We start from the raw sequence: 15,376 nt of genomic DNA, 5'->3' as shown, positions 1-15,376 counted from the left end.
TGATCTGATGAATTGCTTGGGGAAGAAACTTTTAAGATGGTGTGTACTTTCTGTTTTAATAGTCTCATAGTGCTTTCCATAGGGAGCTTTTGGAAAAGACACTTTTCTGGATGGATAGATAGAACATAAAACATAGAAATTTACAGCACATTACAGGCCCAATGTTGTGCCGACCATGTAGCCTACTCTAGAGACTGCCTAGAATTTCCCTACCGCACAGCCCCCTATTTTTCTAAGCTCCCATGTACCTATCTAAGAGGCTCTTAAAAGACCCTAATGTATCCACTTCCACCACCATCACCAGCAGCCCATTCCACACACTCACCACTCTCTGTGTGAAAAACTTACCCTTGACATCCCCTCTGTACCTATTTCCAAGCACCTTAAAACAATGCCCCCTCGTGTTAGCCATTTCAGCCCTGGGAAAAAACCTCTGATTATCCACATGATCAATGCCTCTCATCATCTTACACACCTCTATCAGGTCACCTCGCATCCTCTGTGGTTCCAAGGAGAAAAGGCCAAGTTCACCCAACCTATTCAGAATCAGAATCAGGTCTATTGTCACCAAAATGTGAAATTTATTAACTTATCATAAGGTACACCCTCCAATCGAGGCAACGTCCTTGTAAATCTCCTCTGCACTCTCTCTATAGTATCCACATCCTTCTTGTAGTGAGGTGACCAGAACTGATGTAGTGTTGTCAATGATTTTCCTGCCTGCTGCTTTGTCCAGTGTGGTGTTATCGTGAGTCAGGTGTCAGAACGTGATTGGACCGAGTTGTGAGCATGCGCAGAACTGATAGAATGTTCAGGAAGCTTGTGTGTTAAACGTGTTTGCTGTTTGCTGTTAAATAAAAATTATAGTTTTAATTCTTCCAGAATATGGTTTGTTCTTAGTAAACCACGGTACGTACAAAGAACACAGCATACTGGACACATTAAAGTCCTGCAGTGATGGTAGACTGGAGCCAATGACACTTTCTGCTGTCCTGACAGTTCACTGAAGTGTCTGTACTGTATATTGTGAGAGGATATTGTGGCAAATGGGACAGTAATGGAGGATGTGAGGATGCACTCTCTGATGGCACTGTAGAATTGCACCAGTGTGTTCTGAGGAAGATGGCAGAATGGTGGAATAACCTTTCAAATGAAGGTATTAATTCTCTAATTTTGGCTGCAGTGGAATGTTATTTGACTAGGATTTAGTGATATTTACCAGCACTAATGCCATGAGGATAGCTTTGCAGAGCCCACTCAGCAAGTCTTGTTAAATCTGATTCTGAGTCTGAGAGCATGTGGTCCTTCTGGTTTCGTTCCCATTGCTGTGTTCTGGGAAGGAATGTTGTTGAATCCGTGCTTTCCCTTCAAGCATATCAGCACATTTCTTGCAGATGTTGGAAAGGCTTTGGAGAGTCAAGAGATGAGTCACTCACTGCAGGATATCCAACCTCTGGACGTTGACAGTGGGAGGCTCGGTGATGGTAATGCCACTGGATGTCAAAGAAGGTGGTTAGAGTCTCTCTCTCTCGCCATTACCTGGCATGTGCGGTATCAATGTTACTTGCCATCTATCTGTCGACTGTTGAACATTGTCCAGGTCTTGTGGCAAGTCTTATCTCAGGACAGCACTGAATATTCTGGCAAATAGCCCCACATCTGACCCCATGGAAATGAGGAATTCATTGTCAAAGCACCCGAAGATGCTGGTCCCAGGAAGTTTCTGTTTTGAAATTTTGTAGCAATGGCCTGAGGCTGTAATATTTTCCAAATCTGGTCTGATTTCAGATTTTAATATAGTGCCAGACTTAATCTATCCTCCACATACATAATTATTTAGTACAGACTAAACTCAACAATAACCTAATCAACGTTGGATTGAGACAAAGGTTATTATTTGATCTCGAGATACACCATGGTAACAGCCTTTCTGACCCAATGTGTTTATGCCACCCAGTTTTACCCATGTGATCATTTAAACGACTAATCTGTACAGCTTTGGAATATGGGAGGGAAGTGGAGTACCCAGAGGAGACCGTAGGGCTCACGGGGAGAATGTACAAACTCCTTACAGACAGAGCTGGAATTGAACCCAGGTTGCTGGCATTGTAATTGCATTACGCTGTCTCCTGTACCACTGTGCCACCCAAGATCAGAACATTCAATGCATCAATAATTAGAAAGACACAAGAGATTCTGCAGATGCTGGAAATCTGGAGCAACACACACAAAAAGCTGGAGGAATGTTGTGTGTTGCCTTATTCCAGGAGAGAGAGGGGGGAGGGAGAGAGAGGGAGGGAGAGAGAGGGAGACAGAGAGGGAAAATAATTATAGTCATTTTATTTTAGTTTTTCCTCGTCTGTCCTGATGCTTCTCACTGTAGCTTGATATCAAATGTGGTTTCATTTGACACTGGTAATGTGCCTTCTGATGTTTCATTATGCCAGTTATCACATAAATGGAAGTTGTCATCGTAGCTTGAAGTTGAGCAGCAGAAAAAGGCAGTGAAAGTTGTCAGATTATCTTTTTAAAAAAAACTCAGTTCATTAGCATCCTTCGGAGTTGAGAATCCTCGGGTGGAGTAACTTCAGTCCCTCACAATGTGGTAAATTTTTAATGTGATTATGGCTGGCTCATGAGAGCCACAAACATTCCAGGAAGAAATCTAAAAATAATTAAACTACTGCCCTTGTAATAATATCAACAAATGTTTTTCCTCTCACTTATACAACAGTGTTAGGGTATTGTGGTACAGCATGAATATTCAAAACAATAAACAGACCAAAATTCCCATATCAATCTTTTTGTTTTCTAGACTGAGATTTCAAACAACAATTTTATTTTGAGCAAGCTGACTGCCACAAGAATGAATCATTAACAAACTTCTAACCCGTTGATCTGGAATGCTCCTCTGCTGCTTTAGAGCAGACATTTGCCTTTCCTTTAAAGCAAGGTCATGCCACTAAAATAAATAGAGATAATTGTTTAGAAATTCTACCTTGTCGATGTGCATTGTATACCGTCTGTGAAATTCAGAGGCAGAGTTCATCTTGCTGACATTAACATACGGCTTAAACACAAGAGATTCAGCAGATGCTGGAATTCCAGAGTAACACACACAAAATGCTGGAGGAACTCAGCAGGTCAGGCAGCATTTGGAGTCCTGATGAAGGTTTTGCCCCTAAGCTCCGACTCTATACTCCTTCCCATAGATGCTGCCTGCCCTGTTGAGTTCCTCCAGCAGTTTGTGTGTGTCACTGCTACAGAGCAATGTTCAGAGCCACTGATCAGGGATGAATTTCTGAACAGTAGTGTTTGCTATGAGTCATTTCAGAGTCTAACTGTGTAAGGAGCACAGAATGAAAAAGTTCTTCTAGGTTTGCAGTTGAAACATGAAAAAGACTTTCAGCAGTGGCATTAATACTTCTTTCCTGATCTATGCCATAAAATAACTTACACGACAAATTAGAATTAACTACAGAAATTTAATAAATACAACCTCAGAAATGTTTCTGTGGAGGAGAGCCAAAATTTAGGCCCTAGACACACAAGGTCAATAAACTGCTTAGGGCAAATGTCTTGTTCTGTTAATAATATACAAATGGAAATAACTCAGTTTGTGTGAGAGGAGAACTGAAGATAAGGGCGTGAGACTGAGAAAGAGAGAGAATGAGTGAGGGAGGGAGGGAGGGAGGGAGGGAGGGAGAGAGAGAGAGAGAGAGAGAGAGAGAGAGAGAGAGAGAGAGAGAGAGAGAGAGAGAGAGAGAGAGAGAGAGAGAGAGAAAGAAATAGAGAATTTAGTTGATTAAACAAAATAACCTAGAACTTAGAAACAAAGCTTTCAGTCCAATTGGTCTGTACTTTGTATTTATGTTCCAGAGAAATCTCCAACTGTACTTCATTTTATTGCTGACTGATAGCTGTTGGAAAGAGTCAGCACAAAATTAAATCACCAATTTTTTGCCTCGCCTTCACTATGAGAAGTGAGACTTACTATTTTCTGATTGCTCTTGGTATGTAGACTTTGCTGGCAAATCCATTTTTTTTTTGGCTCTTTCTAAAAGCTTTAAGAATGTGGTGAAAATCCATCCTTCTGGAACATTGCCATTTCTGAGCTTTTGCAGTTCTTAGGGTATTGTTAGGCAGGGGGTGCCAGCATTTCAACCCGATGAAAATGAGGTTCAAAGAATCAGATAGCAAAAGAGCAACCACACTTATTTCTGCAAATTCCTCACCTTCAAATCCCTGTCCAAATCCCTTTTAAAATTATTTATGGAATTATTCCCAAAGCCTTTACAGACTTCAGCTATTTCCTTTCTGAAAAATATTCTCACTTGCTCTTTGACTTTTGTGCCAAAGACTTCAAACGTCTCACAATAGATACAATTTCACCATCTTTCAAAATATTTCTGCATCTTGAAGAAGCTTTATGAAGGCATCAAACCACCTTGCCATCCACAACAATTTGTGACATGAGCACCTGGGATACTTGCCCTAATCGGGATGGTGGGTGAATTAAAGAATTCAAGGGTATGCCCTGTACCTGGTTCTACATCCTTCAAACTGCAACCCGTTATGAATTTAAAGGTGATGTCAAAAAAAGACAAGTTGAATTATTGCTATGTATTTTACAGTAAACTAATGATGGAAGAAATTTTCAAAGTTCAAATTTATTATCAAAGTATGTATACCATATCCAACCTTGATACTCATCTCCTTGTACGCAGCCACAAGACAAAAAACAATAGAATTCACAAAAAACAACACAACAAAGACTGACAGACATCCAATGTGCAAAGAGGACAAATCATACAAATAATCAGAATAAATAAACATATAATACATAGAAAATGAGCTGCAGATTTCCCAAATCTGCGGAGTATGCTCAGCACTGAGGCAAGTTCAATTCAATTCAAGTTTAATTGGCATTCAACTGTACATGAATACTCATGAATGCAGCCAACAAAACAGCGTTACTCCGGGGTCAAGATGCAAAACACAGTACCAACAGTCACACACAGCACAAAACACACACAGGACAGCAGGCACAAATGGTATTACAGTCGCGCAATAAGAATCCCAAAACTTGCACCATCAATCCACGGTCAAGCACAATAGAGCCCGTCTCCCACTGAGTGAACACTGGGGGGGGGCAGCACCAACTCCAGGCTGCACACCACGTCACACCGCCCCCCCAGTGGAACATAATCTAGTCTAGGAGCCCAGTGGCTTCAGGGCAGCAACAGCTCCCAAACCGGATGACATGGGACTCAAGACTCCTGCACCTCCCACCCAATGGTAGTAGTGAGAAGAGAGGCACACAGAAAGTTCTTGCGTACGTATGAATGGAACAGTGCTATTGATGAAGACTACTGAACTAAATTCAGGCATTTTTGGTGAGCTTACTGAAAACATTATCAACTCCACTGCTTAGAAATTAGGTGGTAATAATTGAAAATATCATATCGGTGGTCATTTCATTCCATTTTCAGTCATGAAAGCTGCTTTAAGTTCAAATAAATAGAAAATCAGAGTCACAGAATGGAAGGAAGCTCTTTGACTCACTGAGTCAACTTCCAAGGAATAAGGCAAGGCTAAATGTTGTGTCACAGGAGAGCTTGAAATAAACAAGGCGGTATGTACTGACCGTATATAAGCCAGTTCCTTCTGTACTTTTTATTCACATCTTCCACATGATATACATATTTTAAAATGTTCAACATAGCTTTTGCAAAGGTCCTGCAAGGAGATCTCAGAGGGGCGTTCAAAACCATAAACCTCAAAGAATTATTAGAAGCAAATTGGATCCACTAACAACTATAAAATGAGGGTGACTGACAGAAGGTATTTTTAGTGAGCTGCTAATGCTCTCGTGAATTGACAATATTATTTCATTCATAAGTATGCGACGATTTTGGAGTCACTATGCACCAAGGGGCATCACGTCAGTCATGCTCTGGACAAGAGTAACCGTCCTGTTCTCTCCCCGGCCCTGTGAATTCTTTTCTCTCAGATGCTTACTCAGCTCCCTTTTTGAAGCTCTGGGTCTATCACTACACCAGCTAATGCATTCACCTCCAAAAGCATTTCCCTCGAAGTCATACACCACCCTGACTTGGATACATTACCATCTCTTCATTGCTCTTGGCTCTAAATTCTGCAACTTCCATTCCAGTTGTGGGAGGTGCGTCCTCAGAAGGGCTGCAGTTGTGTGTGGGTGTCTCAGTACCAGCTTCTCAAGGGAGAGGAATGAGCCTTGCCCACAGTGCTGGGAACCTAAAAAGTGAATAAGCAAATCTTTTTCCCTTTTCCTCTGTGAATGCTAGAAATTGCGAATGGAGTAAAATCCTGAAAATATTTCACATGGTCATGTTATGCCAACAATTCCAGTAAAGGCTGTTTGTTGGGGATATAACACACTTCAAGTCAAGTCAAGTCACTTTTTATTGTCATTTCGACCATAACTGCTGATACAGTACACAGTAAAAACAAGACAATGTTTTTCAGGACCATGGTGCTACATTAAGCAATACAAAAACTACACTGAACTACATAAAACAACACAAAAAACGACACTACACTACAGACCTACCCAGGACGGCAGGTCATGTTATGCCAACAATTCCTGTAAAAGCTGTTTGACGGGTATGTAACATACTTATCACACTGTCAACATCACTCTGTTCATGAGCTGCTGCTGGGACTGAGTGTGATGACTGGAAAATAGTATACTATTATGTGGTACTTTTCAAAGAAGATTGAAGACATTCCCTGTCATTTTCTACCGTTCCTAGAAAGCTCAGATTGAATCTTGTATTAGTCTGAAAGAAACTGAGTGACTCTTTTCCTAAACGAGTGAGCTCAGAAGCCCTCAGGGGGCATCTGCATTAGTATTGTGTGGGTTTGATTTCACTCCCAAATAAGAGCGCTAGTGATTTTGTCTTGGCCTGTCCACGATTATTCTTTTATCATGTAAATACATCATTCATTCTGTAAGTTAGGATAACTCATGCAGATCAGAGGATAACAGGGTGGCACAATAGTGTAGCAGTGAGCACATTGCTTTATAGTGGCAGCCATCACCGATCAGAGTTCAGTTCCCGTCCTTCCCACTCTCATGGGTTTTCTCTTTTCTCCCACACTCTGGAGATGTACAGGTTAGGGTTGGTGAGCTGTGGACGTCTGATGTTGCGATGGTGACACTTGCGGGCTGCCCAGCACCATCCTCACTGATTTGATTTGACACAAGCGATGCACTTTCTTTGTATGTTTTGATGTGCATGTGGCTAATTGTAGGAGCCATGCATCTGTTTTTGATCTGCATTGTATTCTGTGTTGTGTATGTATTATGTGTATTATGGTAACAAAGCACATGAATGGTAAAAGCAAAGGGAATAAGTTACGTATTCGTACTTTGTTCTGGGTAGTTTGGATCTGGGATTGATGGAATCATATCTTTGTTGACTGCTTAGTTACACTTAATTATGCTTAACGTTGTTTAATTGCATTTAAAGTCACTTAACTCTTCGATTAAGTCCACTGAAGTACATTTCGTATGGCTAGCTTTAGTTTCATAAGTTTCATCGCTTCAAGATTGTTTTGCTAGTTACTAATAAAGGATCGAATGCAGCTCTTCGACTTTTGGGACATTATTATTGGAGTGATCACAAGGAAAGCAATCCATGGGGGTCGCCAGCAGCATTGGTTTGTTAGAGTTTGCCTCTGCACTGATCCTTAAATCCATGTTTATGTGTTGGTAAGGAGGGTACCAGAAGTGATTGAATTGTACAATCTTAAAGTGGAAAAATTGGAAACTTTGATGTGGAAGTATTGGAAATGAGGACAAATTGTTCTTATAAAACTACAATGAATGAAGAAAACACTCACAGATTGTCAAAGGTATGATGACTGTCTCCTTCTGAAATACTCACCATTGCAAAGCCTGCTTTGGGTTAATTCATTTTGTTTCCCAGTGGTTTGGAGCAGGAGCTAGCACCACGCAGCCTGTAGTAGAATCATGTACAATAAAGACCCTTCAGTCCGACCAGTACATGCTGACCATGGTGCCCACCCAGCCAGTCACAATTTCCTGCGTTCAGCCCATTTCCCCTGAGTCCCACCACCCATGCACCCATCCAACTACTTCATAAATGATGCTATTGTAACGGCCTCAACCACTTCCTCTGGCAGCTGTAAGGAAAATATTTTAAAATTCATTCCCTGTTCTTTTCTGATTCAGCACCAAGAGGTGTCTGCAAACAAAGGAGGCTCTGTGCGAGCATTCAAAGTTATAAGAAATTACTTTATCAGAGTAATATAATGAATAATATACGGAAAGAAAACAAAACTATTGATAAAGTAGAAAGAGACAAAATAATATTTATCAACCAATTACCAAGCCACGCCACATAGTACTCTGCCAAAGGGAACTACAAATGTCCGGCTGCTTTTTCTGTCTCTCTCTCTCTCCTTTTCTCAATATCTTTGTCTCTATATCCAGCTCTTAGCAACAGCTGCGACCCAGCCTAAGAGAAGATTCCCACTTACACAAAGAAATTTCCCCTTTTTTTGACCCTCCAAGACCCCTTACTCAAATATTTTTCCAGACAAACATGTTTTCCTTTATTATCTGCTCTCAAGGCTGTAGACTGCTACTCACACAGAGTTCCCAAAGCCTTGCTGTGGACTGGTTCCCTTGTACTTTCTCAAAACATTCCCACATCCCAGACTAACAAGATTTTGTTTTACCGCCTTCTACTTGTGTTACACATTTTAGTATGTACCAAAGAGGAATCAAGTTTAACTCTTTGCTCACAGCCACTCATTCTACACACTCACCACCCTCTGTGTGAAAAGTTGCCCCTCAGGTCCCTTTTAAATCTCCCCCTCTCACCCTAATGCTATGCCCCCTGGTTTGAGCCTTGCCTACCCTGGGGAATAGACTCTTACCATTCATATATCTATGCTCTCATAATCTTAAGCACTTGTGCAAGGTTGTCCGTCATTCTCCTATGTTGCAAGGAGTAAAGACTAGCCTGGCCAATCTCTCCCTATAACTCAGGTTTTCTGGTCTGGGAAATATCCTCGTGAACCTTCTCTGCACTTTTTCATTTTTAACCACATCTTTCCCATAATAGAGCAACCAAAACCGTACACAGTACTCCAGGTGCAGCCTGGCCAATGACTTACACAGCTACAATATATTGACACGACTCGTAAGCTCAAGCTTTGACCGACAAAGGCCAGCGAGCTCAAAGCCCTTTTCACCACCTTGTTTACCTGTGAGGCTGCTTTCACCAAACAATGCACTTGTACTACCAGGTCTGCCTGTTCCATTACTCTCCCTATTGCCCTACCGTTCATAGTACAAATCCCACTCTGGTTTGTCTTCTCAAAATGCATCACCTCACAAACCCTGTGTTGAAATCCTTGTTCTAACTGATCAACATCCCCTGTAATCTATAATAACCTTCTTCAATATCTATAACATCTCCTAATTTTGTGACATTTGTGAGTTTACTGATTGGACCTTGTGTAGTTGCATCCAGTGTTGGCACATGGCCAAGTGGTTAAGGTGTTGGTCTAGTTATCTGAAGGTCGCTAGTTTGAGCCTTGGCTGAGGCTGTGTGTGTGTCCTTGAGCAAGGCACTTAACCACACATTGCTCTGCGACGACACCGGTGCCAAGCTGTATGAGTCCTAATGCCCTTCCCTTGGACAACATTGGTGGCATGGAGGGGGGAGACTTGCAGCTTGGGCAACTGCTGGTCTTCCATAAAAAAAAACCTTGCCCAGGCTTGTGCCCTGGAAACTTTCCAAGGCGCAAATCCATGGTCTATCGAGACTAACAGAGGCCTACACACATTTGCATCCAAATAATTTTATAAATAATGGAAAACACCCACCCTTGTGTAATTGGCCTCCATTCCAAAAATAATGTTCAACCATCTCCCTTGGCTTCCTACCCCGATCTAAACTTGAATCCGCCTGACAAGCTTTCCTTGGATTCCATGGGACTTAACCTTCCATACCAGCCTACCACACGGGACCTTGTCAAAGGCCTTGATAAAGTCCAGATAGACAAGATCTACTCTTTTGATGACCTCTTCAAGAACTTGAAAAGGTTTGTCAAGAAAGACTTCCCATGCACAGAGCCATGCTGACTCCTCCTAATCAGACTGGTAGATCCTGTCCCTGAGAATTGCCTGCAGTAGCTTCCCCACCTTCCCCACCAAACCTATCAGGCTGACAAGCCTGTAGTTCTCTGGTTTGTCCTTGCTACCTTCCAAAAACAATGGAATGACATTAGCCACCTTACAGTCTTCAGGAACTTCAGCAGTGGTTAACAATGAAGCAAATATCTTCTCTAGCCTTCCACAAAGACTGAGGATGCACTCAGTCAGGCCCTGGGGATTTATCCATCTTCATGCTGACGATACAACTATTGTTGGCAGAATCTCTGGTGGTGACAAGAGGGTGTACAGGAGTGAGATACGCCAACTAGTGGAATGGTGCCGCAGCAACAACCTGGCACTCAACATCAGTAAGACGAAAGAGCTGATTGTGGACTTCAGGAAGGGTAAGATGAAGGAACACATACCAATCCTCATAGGGGGATCAGAAGTGGAGAGAGTGAGCAGCTTCAAGTTCCTGGGTGTCAAGATCTCTGAGGATCTAACCTGGTCCCAATATGTCGATATACAGATAGTCATAAAGAAGGCAAGACACCAGCTATACTTTATTAAGAGTTTGAAGCGATTTGGCATGTCAACAAATACACTCAAAAACTTCTGTAGTTGTACCGTGGAGAGCATTCTGACAGGTTGCATCACTGCCTGGTATGGAGGGGCTACTGCACAGGACTGAAAGAAGCTACAGAAGGTTGTAAATCTAGTCAGCCCCTTCTTGGGTACTAGCCTACAAAGTACCCAGGACATCTTTAGGGAGCGGTGTCTCAGAGAGGCAGTGTCCATTGTTAAAGACCTCCAGCACCCAGGGCATGCCCTCTTCTCACTGTTACCATCAAGTAGGAGATTCAGAAGCCTGAAGGCACATGCTCAGTGATTCAGGAACAGCTTCTTCCCCTCTGCCATCTGATTCCTAAATGGACATTGAAGCTTTGGACACTACCTCACTTTCTTTTAAACATACAGTATTTCTGTTTTGGCACATTTTAAAAAATCTATTCAATATACGTAACTGATTTACTTGTTTATTTATTATCATGTTTTATTTTATTTATTATTGTAAGGGGTTTCTTCTTTTATGTTACTGCTAAGGCTAATAAAATGCTTCTTTGTTATGTTAATTGGAGAGAGAGTGCTTTCTCTCGCAGCTTGTTTGGGTTATAATTACTGAATTCATTCGTTAACCAATTGGGATAGATGTTATTCTTTCTTGTGGGTCTGTAAGCTATTGTTTCGCAGACTTTTGGGGAGACGGCGCGAGAGGGTTAGAGAGAGAGAAGACGTGATGCTGTAAGCTGGGCGACGGAACGGACCCCGAGCGGGGGTCCGAGGCCCAGGGTTTTCGGCGAGGAGAGGAGGCGAGGGCAGATTCATGTGGAGCGTCTGGTCGGCCACCCTTGTTGGTCCCAGGCCGCGGGTCGAGGAGGTCGGAGGGGATCGAATGGTAGCAAGAAGACTTCGTTAACTGAGCTCCAACGGTTGTGCACGAAGTGATTGAACTTTGATAAGTTTGGCGCCTTTTACTTTTCCTTTTATATTGTATCTCTATCAAGTACATAGTTCCAGTAAGATCGATAAAGTGTAATCATTTAATCACATATTGTGTACTGTCTGTTACTTGGCAGGATGGGGACATCACACAGCATCCACACAAGCTGATTACCCAGTTTGGCGGGGCCGAAGGCTGCTCCCCCGAGACGGAAGCGAGCTGAGCGAGCCTGAGGCGACCCTGGGGGTTACATTATCTTTCTCTCTCTCTGCTAGATCATTGAACTGCTGCTACTAAATTAACAAATTTCACATCACATGTTAGTGATAATAAACCTGATTCTGATTCTGATGTGCTGTAGGGCTGCAAATACCTCTTCCTTAGTGACGTGAATGTTCCCCAAAGCATCTCCACTTGTTTCCGTTATCTCTTGAGCAACCATGATTTTCTCCTCAGTAAACACTGCGGTGAAACATTCATTAAAAACCCCACCCTTCTCCTGGGATTCAAGATGTAGCAGCCATGCTGATCTCTATAGGACAGAAGATCAGAACTCCAGAACCAGACAGAGCTCAAAACAAATTGTTCCAATATAATAATGTCATCTCCCTGGCAATTTGGAAAATTGACATGCTCAGATCACAAAACAAAACCAAAACAATATGGTGGAGTGATTAATTGAGTTGAGAATGATGTTCTCCTAAGGGGTTGTCTATTGGAGGATCTTCAGGTGGCTGTAGAGGTAGATCTGGGATCTCCATATTCTGAGAGGCTTCCAGACTTGGTAATCCCCTTTGTCACTTGCCGATCGCCTTGGGACTTAATCCGGGAGGTAGGGTGGATTCCCGTAATGGTGAACGCCAGTGTATGAATTTGTTTAACGTTGGGAGGCTGATGCATGAGCAGCCAAGTCCTCCGCCTTCACTGCCGTTGTGATGTGTCGTCACCTCCTGCCAGCTCCACAGTTGAGGTCTTGGTTGGATTGCTCGTTGTCTGGAAGCTGCCACCCCACCCCCCGATCTTTCTGCTATGGTATCACTCTCGGGATCCCAGGAACTCATAAGCCTCTCCACCGCAACAAGGTGATGATCCTTGGAGAAGATGGACAAGCATCATCCAACCAGTCTACGTTCAACCATCAGCAACACTATCAATGTCACAAACACAAAATGCTGGAGGATCTCCGCAGCTCAGGCAGCATCGATTGAAATAAACAGCTGACGATTCGGGCCGCGTTCCTTCATCAGGATTGGAAAGGAAGGAGGCAGAAACTGGAATAAGAAGCTGGGGGTAGGGAAGTGAATACAAGGTGATAGGTGAAATCAGGTAAGGGAGAAGGTGGAATGATGTGAGAACTAGGGATAGGTGGAAGGGATAAAGGGCTGAAGGAGAAGGGATCGGATAGGCGAGGACAGTAAACCATGGGAGGAAGGGAAGGAGGAGGGGCACCAGAGGGAGATGATAGGCAGGTCATGAGGGTGAGGGAGGGGAAGAGAAGGCTGAGAGAGGCATCAGAATGAAGGAATTCTGGGTAGTCTCCAACCTGATGGCAGGAACATTGATTTCTCTAACTTCTAGTAACCACTCCCCTTTTTGTTACACACCTTGCCTTTTAGTTCTGGATCCGTAGATGCTGCCTGACTTGCTGGGCTCCTCCAGCACTTTATGTAAGTTTCTCAAGATTTGCAGCATCTGTGGAATCGCTTGTATCATTGACAATGTCACTAAGCACCTTTAATCTCCAAGAACCTGCATGTGGAGATGAAAGGGGGTTCTGACAGGACCACCCAACTGCAGGATTCATCAAAGTTCTGTCAAAATCACAGATCAAAGTGAGGAACAAACAACCACCCTTGATGTCAAGGACGGGTATGGCATCAGAGAGCCCGGATGAAACTGAAATCAATGGTATCAGCGAAGTACTGAAAGGTGACAAGCAGAACCAGATTAGTGAGGGAGAGGAGAACCAGAATATGTGGTGTTTGGGTGATAGCTGATGCAACCAGCAAGGGGAGGAGAGAAATGACCACAGGGAGTGTCGATTACCTGAAGATGGAAAATCCGATGTCATACGTAGAACATAGAACAGTATAGGCCCTTCAGCAGGCAATGTTGTGCCAACCCCTTAACAATCTAAACCTTCCCTCCCACATTTTTCTTTTATCGTTGTGCCTAAGAGTCTCTTAAATGTCTGTAATGTATCCACCTCTACCATCACCCCTTCTGCCCCATGTCCCCACCACTCTCTGTGTGCAACTCCTGCCTCTGACATCCCTCCCCCCCAATACTTACCCTCCAACACCTTGAAGTTCATGCTAGTAAACAAAACATTCGTCATAAAGAGAATAAGGTGGATTTCCACATTTAACAATATCTCAAAACAAAGCATGCAACTAACCTCAGTAAAATGTTTCACTTTAGTTTGTCCCTTCTTTCCATTGTTGAAAATAATCATATCAGACTCTTGTCCAGTCTATTTGGTTGTAGACAAACCAGCCAGAATATGAGCTGCTGTTCCTTTAGTTTTCATTTGGCCACTTAATTACATTCCTTATTTATCTGATTCCAACATGTGCAGGCTTTGTGGCAAAAAAGCACAACAGCGTCTCTTTCACCTTAGACGACTGAAGAAGTTCGGCATAAGCCCCCAAATCCTCAAGACCTTCCGCAGGGGCACTTTTGAGAGCATCGTGACTGGCTGTATCACCGCCTGGTATGGGCACTGCACCAACCTTGATTGCTGGGCACTACAGAGAGTGGTACAGACAGCCCAGCACATCCATGGATCTGAACTTCCCTCCATTGAGGACATTTACAGCAGCAGGTGCAGAAAGAAGGGCTGGAAGATCATCGGGGACACCAGTCACCCCCACCATAAACTGTTTCAGCTGCTTCCGTCTGGCAAACAATACCACAGCATTAAAGCCAGGACCAACAGGCTACTGGACAGCTTCTTTTTACAAGCCATTAGGCTTTTAAATTCTCATGTCTACATTGCGATGGAGTCACAACGCAAAGATTTTTACTCCCTCATGTTGTGGGACGGATGTAAGATTTAAATAAACTCTAAAATTCTTGCTTCAAGACTTTGTTACAACTTGCCCCCGCCCTACCCCCATGTGGCTCCAATTGACCCTTTCTTTCCTTTTTGCCTATCTGCCTCTACCTATTACAGATCAGCCACTGTTTCTGAGCTCCACTCGTCCCTCAACACCCCCCACCCCTGGCTCATCATCCCCCTGCCCATCATTTCCCTCGATACTTGCTTCCACCTAACATCTACCAGGCGTTCCCTCAGACCCTCCCTCTCTCATGTTTATGCCAGCAGTTTCCGATCTACGCTCTCTGTCCTGTTGTAGGCTCTTCACTTGAAACTTTGACCATCTCTCTGCCCCCACAGACGCTGCTTGCTCTGCATTTCCAGCGTCTGGAGTCGCTCTTGAATTTGCACCTGCTGACTCCCCTCCCCCAGCGGTTTGCTTTCTTTCAGCTCCAGATTCCAGCATTTACACTCACTGTGCCTCTGAGTTAATTTCAATTCATCACTATGTTTTTTTTCAGCTCATTTGAACGTGGCTTTGAATTTTTAAGTAAGGTACTGTTTGATTTATGGAGAGTAAGCACTGAAGGAGAGGAGCTGAAGTCAGGATCACTTCCCTAAAGATCTGATCTAAATTAATTCTGATTTAAGCTAGTCACAA

General features: G+C 43.2%; 1 protein-coding gene across 1 annotated transcript in view; it reads right to left on the bottom strand.

Moving 5' to 3' along the window:
- LOC140728225 (putative methyltransferase DDB_G0268948) overlaps positions 1-3,224 on the bottom strand; it is a 65,462-nt gene extending 62,238 nt beyond the window's left edge. Inside the window, exon 1 of the mRNA XM_073046652.1 lies at positions 2,999-3,224. Coding sequence (XP_072902753.1) covers positions 2,999-3,049 — 51 coding nt within the window. The 5' untranslated portion in view covers positions 3,050-3,224. The remainder of the gene's footprint in view (positions 1-2,998) is intronic.
- Positions 3,225-15,376: the final 12,152 nt, after the last annotated feature.

This window comes from Hemitrygon akajei, chromosome 5 (genome assembly GCF_048418815.1).
Source record: "Hemitrygon akajei chromosome 5, sHemAka1.3, whole genome shotgun sequence".
Lineage (NCBI taxonomy): Eukaryota > Metazoa > Chordata > Chondrichthyes > Myliobatiformes > Dasyatidae > Hemitrygon > Hemitrygon akajei.
The sequence above is the reverse complement of the archived record's forward strand: the minus strand, read 5'-3'. Positions and strand labels throughout refer to the sequence as shown.